Consider the following 11,358-nt stretch of genomic DNA (forward strand, 5'->3'; position numbering starts at 1 on the left):
GAGATTTTATACAAAATTTGACAATATCCTGAGTTACTTTATAATTTATTTAAATATTTCAGTTTTGTTTTATTATTTTATATAAAACTGTAATGGGAGAGTGCAGTTGGCTCGAGAGGGAAGGCAACGAAGGGAGCGCAGGTCCCACAAGGTGCTCACAAAGTAAAGGAAGTATTTCAGCGAAATTTTGGTTGTGGGAGATTCCCAGGTGAGGTATTTGGAGAGAACTTTTTGTGCCAGAGATATGGGGAACAGGTTAAGGGTTTGCTATCCGGGAGCTGGAATTGGTGATATTGTTAACAACATGAATGATATTACGGCTGGAAATGGGAACAAACCCATTATTTGTATCAGTGCCGGTGGAAATGATGCTGGACGAGTTAGGAGTGAGGCACTGATACAGAGGTTTAAGACAGCTATAGAATTAGTTAGGAACAAGAGAGGAATCCCGATCATATGTGACATTCTTCCAAGAAAGGGAGTTGGAAATGAATGGTTGTCGAGGGCAATTGGTGTCAATTGCTGACTGGACAAATATTGTAAATCAAATGCAATATCATTCACTGATGACTAGGAACACTTCTATGGAATAAATGACATGTATGCTCGGGATGGGGTGCATATGTTTAGGGCTGAGGTTGTTGCTGTTGCCAACTCGTTGGAACCAGTGGTTGGAGGGGTTTGTTTGGGTTTAAACTGTTAGTAGATAGTGGTATGGGAATTGATAGGGAGGAAGGAGGTAATAAAAGTAAGTGTTTGTGGGGGAAAAAATGGCAAAATGAACAGGGAAGAAGAAGGGCCTCAAAATAACAATACACCTAAGGTACATTACACGAACAGTAGGAGTCAAAGAAACAAAATAAACTATTAAAATGCTATTATCTGCACAGAAACAATAGATATTATTGCACTTACTGAAATATAGATGAATGTAGAAGATAGAGAACTATTAGCTGAATATCAAATAAATGTATACAAACTATTTCACACAGATAGATATATTAGACGAGGAGGGGGAGTAGCCATATATGTCTAGAGCATCTAGGTTAAACAGTATTTGTGTCATGGGTGACTTTAATTTCAGTGGAATAAACTGGCTTAACAAAACAGGAAATATGAAGCAGAAGATTTTCTAGAATTAATTGACGATTGCTTCCTTAAGCAACATATTAATGAACCAACACCTGGCAATAATATTTTAGACTTAGTGTTAACTAACAGGGAAACACAAATTAATAACATAGAAATAGGGAGTGAGCTAGGGAACAGTGATGACAAAGAAATCAGATTTAGCATGGAATGAAATAGATTTGAAGAAGAAAAATTATGTTACAGTGCCAGATTTTCAAAAAGATGACTTTAATGGCCTAAGAAATTTTTTGGGTGAAATAGATTGGAAAGTTCTGGGCATGGGGGAGCAGGCCGATCTTGGATCGAGACGTGAACCCAGCGATGAGTGATATAAAAAGGGATTTCGATATGGATTCAAAATATAACTTGTTTAAAAGTATTCCAAGCAAAGCACAGGAAAGTAGTATACCATACAAATTTAATAGATCGAATAATAATGACCCGAAATGGATAACAAAGGATCTGAAGAACCTTATAAGTAGAAAGAGAGCGTGTTACAAAAATATTAGGACTGGGGAAGTCAGTTTAGAACAGGAATTCGTTCATCTGGTTAGAAATGTTAGAAATGTTAAAAAAGAGATAAGGAGGGCAAAAAGAAACTATGAAGCTCGCATAGCAGGGCAAGCAAAAGCAAATCTTAAAGCGTTTTTTTTTTTGTTATATCAAACCAAGATTAGAGAAACGATAGGTACATTAAAAACTGAGACAGGTCAGATAACTTTGCGAGCTCCTCTTTAAACATATTTAACAAATCATTAGAGACAGGCAGAGTGCCAGAGTCGTGGAAGGTTGCTAATGTAGTACCAGTTTTTAAGAACATATGAACAAAGGTAACTGCAGAAGGCCTATTTGCCCATACGAGGCAGCTCCTGTTTATTACCACCAAATTCCATTCAAACACAAGTCCAACCCACGTTTGAAACAATCAAGGGACCCCCACCCCCACCAAATTACGCAGTAATTGGTTCCACAAATCAACAACCCTGTTACCGAACCAGTATTTACCCATGTATTTCCCAAATCCAAACCCATCCAACCTACACCCATTGTTTCGCGCTCCGTCCTGTGTTCATACTTCAACACCCCATCAACATTTAAGAAAGGAGATAGATCACTTGCGTCAAACTATCAGCCAATTCGTCTAACGTCTATTGTGGGAAAGTTACTTGAATCGATAATAGCAAATACCATTCGTCTTTATCATAAAAAACATAAATTAATAAATGATTCACAACATAGTTTTACAAATGGTCGTTCATGTTTAACAAATTTGTTGATTATCTTATTTTAGCATAGTTGAGGCAGTTGATAGTGGTAAGGTTTGCGATGTTGTGTACCTTGAATTTATCAAAACTTTTGATACAGTGCCACATGAAAGACTGATTAATAAGAGAGAGGCTCATGGTATTGAGGGTGCTATATTAAGTTGGATTAGGGCATGGCTATACCAAAGGAAACACAGTTAGTATAAATGGGGTTAAGACAGAGTGGGAAAATGTTGTAAGTGGAGTGCCTCAAGGCTCTGTCCTGGGACCTCTGTTATTCATATTATATATAAATGATTTACATTCAGGTTTGAGTAGCAACATTTGCAACAATTTGTCGACGATACAAAAATCGGAAGGGAAATAAACACGGAAAAAGATTCACTATCACTTCAAAATTATACAAATAGGGTTTTGAAATGGTCAAAAGATTGGCAGATGCAGTTTAATGCTGATAAATGTAAGGTTCTGAGGCTAGGTAATGAAGATAGTGTTACAAGATACGAGCTAGATGGTGTTGAGATTGCGAAAGGGATCTGGGAGTTATGATTAGTAAGAATTTAAAACCAAAAATTCAATGCATAAATGTTCGTAATAAGGTAAATAGGACACTGAGATTTATTAATCGAAGCGTTAGTAACAAGACACCTGGTGTGGTTCTTAAGCTATATCTAGCTCTGGTTAGGCCCCATTTAGATTATGCAGTTCAGTTTTGGTCGCAGTACTATAGAATGGATATAATTTCACTAAAAAGGGAAAGAAAGCGTCCAGCGTAGGATGACAAAGTTAATCCCCCAAATTAGAAACCTGTCATATGAAGAAAGATTGACAAAGCTTAAATTACATTCTCTAGAAAGGCGAAGAATAAAGGGTGACATGATAGAGGTGTACAAGTGGATGAATAGACATAACAAAGGGGATATTAAGTTAAAAGGGTATTAAAAGTATCAACACAAGACAGAACACAAAACAATGGATATGAATTAGATAAGTTTAGATTTAGGAAAGACCAGGGTAAATAGTGGTTCGGTAACAGGGTTGTTGATTTGTGGAACTAATTACCGCGTAATGTGGTGGAGGTGGGATCTCTTGATTGTTGTTTCAAGCGTGGGTTGGACATATATATATATATATATATATATATATATATATATATATATATATATATATATATATATATATATATATTGTGTTTATTATTTTCTGGTTTAGGGCTTCTATGCCTCTATTTTCTTAGCATCAGGGCTTAATTGAAATAGGAGTTCTCCAAAACTCATTTTCGTACTTTTGAGGTGAAGAAAAGAAGTGATTTACTATAGAGTGTATTACTCTTATTTATATAATTTGCACAACGTTTCGAACCTCCATGGTTCATTCTCAAGTGAACAGATCTTACAATACTAGTTGATTTTATACCCGCACTGGGTCAGGTGATAATACAATAAAGGTGAAAACATGGGGGGATACATAAGGGATAAATGTGAGGTGAAACATAGAGGCTGCAGAAGGCTTATTGGCCCATACGAGGCAGCTCCTATCTAAACACAAAGATTAATCCAGTGTAATTGGCCTATTATGTTGGACATTGTCTTCTGTGTTGGCATCGATATGTTCTTGTCTTGTTCTTACTCTCATGGTGGGTAGAGTAAATAGTTCCGTGATTTGGGTGTTCATGGTAGGTCGCTCTATTCTTATGTGAATTGCCTCAAGAATTTGTAATCTTCTTGCATCTTGGGTTTTGTCTATTATGCAGGTATTCTTGTTCAACATTTCTCTGGTTAGAGTAATGTCATGGGCTTGTCTCATGTGATTCCTAGGGGCACCAGATTAGGATTAGTGCCCCTAGGAATCACATATATATATATATATATATATATATATATATATATATATATATATATATATATATATATATATATATATATATATATATATATATATATATATATGTCGTACCTAGTAGCCAGAACGCACTTCTCAGCCTACTATGCAAGGCCCGATTTGCCTAATAAGCCAAGTTTTCCTGAATTAATATATTTTCTTTAATGTTTTTCTTATGAAATTATACAGCTACCCGTTTCATTATATATGAGGTCAATTTTTTTTATTGGAGATAAAATTAACGTAGATATATGACCGAACCTAACCAACCCTACCTAACCTAACCTAACCTATCTTTATAGGTTAGGTTAGATTAGGTAGCCGAAAAAGTTAGGTTAGGTTAGGTTAGGTAGGTTAGGTAGTCGAAAAACAATTAATTCATGAAAACTTGGCTTATTAGGCAAATCGGGCCTTGCATAGTAGGCTGAGAAGTGCGTTCTGACTACTAGGTACGACATATATATATATATATATATATATATATATGTCGTACCTAGTAGCCAGAACTCACTTCTCAGTCTACTATTCAAGGCCCGATTTGCCTAATAAGCCAAGTTTTCCTGAATTAATGTATTTACTATAATTTTTTTCTTATGAAATGATAAAGCTACCCTTTTCACTATGTATGAGGTCAATTTTTTTTATTGGAGTTAAAATTAACGTAGACATATGACGGAACCTAACCAACCCTACCTAACCTAACCTAACGTATATATATAGGTAAGGTTAGGTTAGGTAGCCAAAAAAATCTAGGTTAGGTAGGTTAGGTAGACGAAAAAACATTAATTCATGAAAACTTGGCTTATTAGGCAAATCGGGCCTTGCATAGTAGGCTGAGAAGTGAGTTCTGGCTACTAGGTACGACATATATATATATATATATATATATATATATATATATATATATATATATATATATATATATATATATATATATATATATATATATATATATATATATATATGCGTAAAATCCACAGAGAAATATGAAATGAGGTGAACGTTTCGGCTTTGTTAAAGCCTTTGTCAACACCAGACTGACTAAGGAGAAGGGAGAAGGGGGAGGATATATAGGCCGACACCTGACCAACCCATCCCTAGGGTTGGTCAGGTGTAATTAACCAAAATCAGGTATAGCTTAGCTTAGAATGGTCAAAGAGGATTAAGCGGTCAGAGAATAAGGATGAAAGATTAAAGAAAAGCCTCATGAACACACAATATATGAATATACAGTTATAATGAGACATTGTAAGCCTCTCTATCAGAGTTGTTTCTTAAACTGTTGTGCAATATTATAACTTAAAAATGGATCAAGTTTGTACATTCCAGTACTAACATTAAGAAGATTTGGACACTGACTGATTAGAGCAGACTCAATCAAATTCCGTTCCACGAAATCACCACAATTGGTAATGCTTTTTGCCCCATTCCAGTTAATATTGTGATCGCATAAACTCGTATGTAGATACAATGCATTAGACGTTTGGGCAGTTCTAATACTATAAGCATGTTGTGACAACCGCAATTGTAAGGACTAATTGTAAGGACCTTGGTACTGGTGAACGATGGTGGACGACCCTGGCACTGGTGGACGGTGGTGGACGACCCTGGCACTGGTGGACGACCTTGGCACTGGTGGACGATGGTGGACGACCTTGGTACTGGTGGACGATGGTGGACGACCTTGGTACTGGTGGACGATGGTGGACGACCCTGGTACTGGTGGACGGTGGTGGACGACCCTGGCACTGGTGGACGGTGGTGGACGACCTTGGTACTGGTGGACGGTGGTGGACGACCTTGGTACTGGTGGACGACCCTGGCACTGGTGGACGGTGGTGGACGACCCTGGCACTGGTGGACGGTGGTGGACGACCCTGGCACTGGTGGACGACCTTGGCACTGGTGGACGATGGTGGACGACCTTGGCACTGGTGGACGATGGTGGACGACCTTGGTACTGGTGGACGGTGGTGGACGACCCTGGTACTGGTGGACGGTGGTGGACGACCCTGGCACTGGTGGACGGTGGTGGACGACCTTGGTACTGGTGGACGGTGGTGGACGACCTTGGCACTGGTGGACGATGGTGGACGACCTTGGTACTGGTGGACGGTGGTGGACGACCCTGGTACTGGTGGACGGTGGTGGACGACCCTGGTACTGGTGGACGGTGGTGGACGACCCTGGTACTGGTGGACGGTGGTGGACGACCTTGGCACTGGTGGACGGTGGTGGACGACCCTGGCACTGGTGGACGGTGGTGGACGACCCTGGCACTGGTGGACGGTGGTGGACGACCCTGGCACTGGTGGACGACCTTGGCACTGGTGGACGGTGGTGGACGACCCTGGCACTGGTGGACGGTGGTGGACGACCTTGGCACTGGTGGACGGTGGTGGACGACCCTGGCACTGGTGGACGGTGGTGGACGACCTTGGCACTGGTGGACGGTGGTGGACGACCCTGGCACTGGACAGTGGCGGACGACCTTGGCACCGGTGGACGGTGCCAAACGACCTTGGCACCCGTGGACGGTGCCAAACGACCTTGGCACCCGTGGACGGTGCCAAACGACCTTGGCACCCGTGGACGGTGCCCAACTAGCCAGTAACTTAAAAAACAAAACCCAGTCTCTAACTCAACAGGAAAAACGAGTCTCTAAGTCAACAGGGGCCGGAGAAAACCTCCAATAACTGGAACACGACGAGTCATTGCACCAATTGACTGTGCTCCTTCTCAACCTTGCAAGGAGACCTCTTCACATTGACCTAGATGCGGGAACCGACCCACATGATCCTGGGAAGTGAGCCAACATGAGACCTACATGGCAGGTAGCAGCATACCCACACTACATGACCTGACCCCTCCTGCAGCCCACCCACGCTCATACGACCCACTGCCAGATACAACAGCCAGGTGGGTCCGGGTATATTGTCTGACAGCTGCCAAAAAACGCACAATTCAACAAATAGTTCAATTGATCAGGCACTTTATCATTAGTCAACAACCTGGGCTTTCAGACACTACAACAGCTGCTTTCCTCCTCTCTGCTGGCTTCCTACTCTCACCTACTTCCCTGCCCCCTCACCTACTTCCCTTCCCCCTCACCTACTTCCCTGCCCCCTCACCTACTTCCCTGCCCCCTCACCTACTTCCCTGCCCCCTCACCTACTTCCCTTCCCCCTCACCTACTTCCCTGCCCCCTCACCTACTTCCCTGCCCCCTCACCTACTTCCCTTCCCCCTCACCTACTTCCCTGCCCCCTCACCTACTTCCCTGCCCCCTCACCTACTTCCCTGCCCCCTCACCTACTTCGCTGCCCCCTCACCTACTTCCCTTCCCCCTCACCTACTTCCCTTCCCCTCACCTACTTCCCTGCCCCCTCACCTACTTCCCTGCCCCCTCACCAACTTCCCTGCCCCCTCACCTACTTCCCTGCCCCCTCACCTACTTCCCTGTCCCCTCACCTACTTCCCTGCCCCCTCACCTACTTCCCTTCCCCTCACCTGCTGCCCTCCCCTAATCTGTCGTCAGTACAATTCAATAGTCACCAGCGAAGAAATAAGTAACTTCTCTAGAGACAAAGGGTAGGGTTGCCAGAACAGTATAGTTACCCCTTAAACGAGTTTTCTGTAAGTGCAAGAGAGCATGGCGGCCGTGTGCCTGGTTCTTTCACCGTCAGACTCCGTCCTTCTACTGGAATTTGTTGATCTTCCTTTATCACCATCATCTTTAGAATCTTACGCCATACATTTCTTCTCCTTTGGCCTCCAGCCCTCCTCCGTGCCCTTGCCTGGCCTCCAGCCCTCCTCCTTGCCCTTGCTTGGCCTCCAGCCCTCCTCCTTGGCCTTGCCTGGCCTCCAGCCCTCCTCCTTGGCCTTGCCTGGCCTCCAGCCCTCCTCCTTGGCCTTGCCTGGCCTCCAGCCCTCCTCCTTGGCCTTGCCTGGCCTCCAGCCCTCCTCCTTGGCCTTGCCTGGCCTCCAGCCCTCTGCAATGGTCTCCACGTGGCCTCCACCTCTCCTACAAAAATAACAGCAACTGAAGAGTGTCATCTTGTGGAGTAGCAGCAGAGTACCTCCACTCCACTCTATGTTTGCCGGGCGGGACACTGGGCACCTCTCTCATCAACGTGCCACGCTTGCTGGGACAGTGTCATCAACCTCTCTCATCACCGAGCCACGCTTGCTGGGACAGTGTCATCAACCTCTCTCATCAACGTGCCACGCTTGCTGGGACAGTGTCATCAACCTCTCTCATCAACGAGCCACGCTTGCTGGGACAGTGTCATCAACCTCTCTCATCAACGAGCCACGGGTGCTGGGACAGTCTCATCAACGTCTTCAGGTGTGTTGAGCACCTCCTGAAGCCTCCATACAAGCATCAACAACAGCTGTGTTTATTGGTACATTTGCTTTTCTGAATGTCGAGGCACTCTTTCTTCTCCCATGTCTTACCGATGCACTTCAATGACTCCCTCAACGCCCCGAACCTCTCAGCGCAACGATGCAGTTAATAACGCACTCACAGGTAACGCACTTAACCCATCTGGATGGCAGGGATGTTAACGTCCCTACATCTCATCCACTCCCCCCTCGCGGCGTCCCCAGCACATCAACCCACTGCTCGGCCGCACATCACACTCAACTATTCAGACTCTGAAGTTATCACCCAAGAATCAAAAAATATTTTCCCAGCACAACTTTCAGCGAAGTTGTGTGAAACTTTATTCTTGTGTGAGTGTGAGAGAGAGAGAGAGAGAGAGAGAGAGAGAGAGAGAGAGAGAGAGAGAGAGAGAGAGAGAGAGAGAGAGAGAGAGAGAGAGAGAGAGAGAGAGAGAGAGACAGAGAGAGAGAGAGAGAGAGACAGAGAGAGAGAGAGAGAGAGAGAGAGTCTAGTACGACGAGAGTTTTTCTCGTCGTACTAGAAAATGGTAGCGGTTCGAGAAATTGACGAACTCCCCCGTTTTCTGTTTTGGGTCCTCTGGTAAGTTAGGGTAAAGGCACTTTAGTACGACAGTTTCTTGACGATGAGAAACCTCAGGAGGACGGGCTGGGGGAATAGTGGAAATAAATCGAGAAAATTGAAAGAATAATAGGCTGAGCCAGATGATAAGGTGTGAGAGAAGAGAAAGTGAGAGATGAGAGAAGAAAACGGGAGAGAAAAGAGAAAGAGAAAGTGAGAGAAGAGAAAGTGAGAAGAGAGAGAGCGAGAGAAGAGAGAAAGTGAGATAAAGAAGAGGTCAACAAAAGGGGATGGTGGACATACTGGGAGATGATAAAGGACTGTGTTGCTAGGATTCCCAGCCAAGGTCAGGCTAGGATGGGCAAGGGGGAAAGGTAGAGGATGCTGAGAGGGTGATCCTAGCCGGCTGGCACCGCTAGGATGAAGTATTGATCACCTGGAGGGAGGACTTTCCTCAGGATCCGTCCTCAGCACCTAGGTGTGAGAGAGGGAGGGAGGGGGAGAAGGAGAGGGAGGGGGGGAAAGGAGGGAGGGAGAGAGAGAAAGAGAGAGAGAAAGAGAGAGAAAGAGAGACAGTGAAGGCCACAGAAGGTCAAGATTTTAATTGTGAGAGAGAGAAAGAGAGTACTCACCTAGTTGTGCTTGCGGGGGTTGAGCTCTGGCTCTTTGGTCCCGCCTCTCAACCGTCAATCAACAGAGTGCGCTAGTACGTGTGTACTCACCTACTTCAACTAACTGGGGATGAACTACAGCTCTCAAGCCCCGTCTCTCAACCCGTACTCGACTGGTGAGTACATTCCACAGCTCACCGGGTTCTGTCATATCTACATTTGAACCTGATTTTGGAGTTTATCTCCATCACTTCAATTATTAACACATTCTCCAAACCTGACCAAGAAAAAACAAATATTATAAGGTCTCTGTAGGTCATTTGGGTAGTTTGTTTCTATGTCTTCCATGCTAGCGTAGTGCCCTGTCTACCCCCGGAGTATCAGGTATGTGGTAATCATGTCTCCCCTGTTTCTTATTGTCTTTCCGCATAGCTTATAACTCTCAGCTCCTTCTCCTCCTCCTCCTCGCTGGTTGCTGGGGGTATTCAACCTGTCCTCAGGGAAGAGGAGATTGGAGAACTCATGGAAATAGATTGGAAACAACTACATGATTAGTGCTATTATCTCTATCCATGATTAGGCTAAGTTAAGGTTTCTTTAGGATTTGATTAGATAAGGTTTCATTACTTTTGGTTATCTTAATATCTTATTTATTTTGGTTATCTTATTACTTTGTATAATCATTCAGGTGAATACATTCACCACGCTACATTGAGAGGGAGCCGGTCGGCCGAGCGGACAACACGCTGGACTTGTGATCCTGTGGTCCTGGGTTCCATCCCAGGCGCCGGCGAGAAACAATGGACAGAGTTTCTTTCACCCTATGCCCCTGTTACCTAGCAGTAAAATAGGTACCTGGGTGTTAGTCAGCTGTCACGGGTTGCTTCCTGGGGGTGGAGGCCTGGTCGAGGACCGGGCCGCGGGGACACTAAAGCCCCGAAATCTTCTCAAGATAACCTCAAGATAACGATAAATACGTGGACTTAATATTCAGTCACCAAAAGATTATATATACTAGCTCTATCTATTAATCCAACAAACTTTGTAAAATCTCTTGTATGTATGTACCTTACCTAAATAAACATTTATTTATTTATTTATTTATTTATTTATTTATTTATTTATTTATATATTCCACAATTTATTAAAATATTCATGTTGTATCATCCTCGTGTTTACCTGTAATGGATTAGTTAATGATTTTTATAATTAAAATATTATTTTTATCTTGAAATTTCAAAGTAACCTCCGAGTTGCTTCGATCCAAAGACGCGATAAGTTGGCATTTTCAAATTCAAAATTTATCAATGTTTGAACATTTATATATGATTTATTTTACACAAATAAATAATATAATTAAAAAATAAATAATTAGGAGTTCTGAAAACTCGTTCCTTCTATTCTGTTCTCAGATCTGAGATTCTTGTCCTCATATCCCAGCACCTTGTCCTCATATCCCAGCACCTTGTCCTCATATCCCAGCACCTTGTCCTCATATCCCAGCA

At 43.2% G+C, this 11,358-nt stretch overlaps 1 protein-coding gene across 1 annotated transcript; it reads right to left on the reverse strand.

The window, feature by feature from the left end:
- Positions 1 to 5,811: 5,811 nt before the first annotated feature.
- On the reverse strand, positions 5,812 to 8,010 carry LOC138357915 (uncharacterized). Its single transcript, XM_069315090.1, has 2 exons — positions 7,895 to 8,010; positions 5,812 to 6,880 (listed from the first exon to the last, which is right to left on the reverse strand). The coding sequence occupies exons 1-2, from the start codon at positions 8,008 to 8,010 to the stop codon at positions 5,812 to 5,814; spliced, it is 1,185 nt and encodes a 394-aa protein (XP_069171191.1).
- Positions 8,011 to 11,358: the final 3,348 nt, after the last annotated feature.

Source organism: Procambarus clarkii, chromosome 80, assembly GCF_040958095.1.
Source record: "Procambarus clarkii isolate CNS0578487 chromosome 80, FALCON_Pclarkii_2.0, whole genome shotgun sequence".
NCBI classification, from domain to species: domain Eukaryota; kingdom Metazoa; phylum Arthropoda; class Malacostraca; order Decapoda; family Cambaridae; genus Procambarus; species Procambarus clarkii.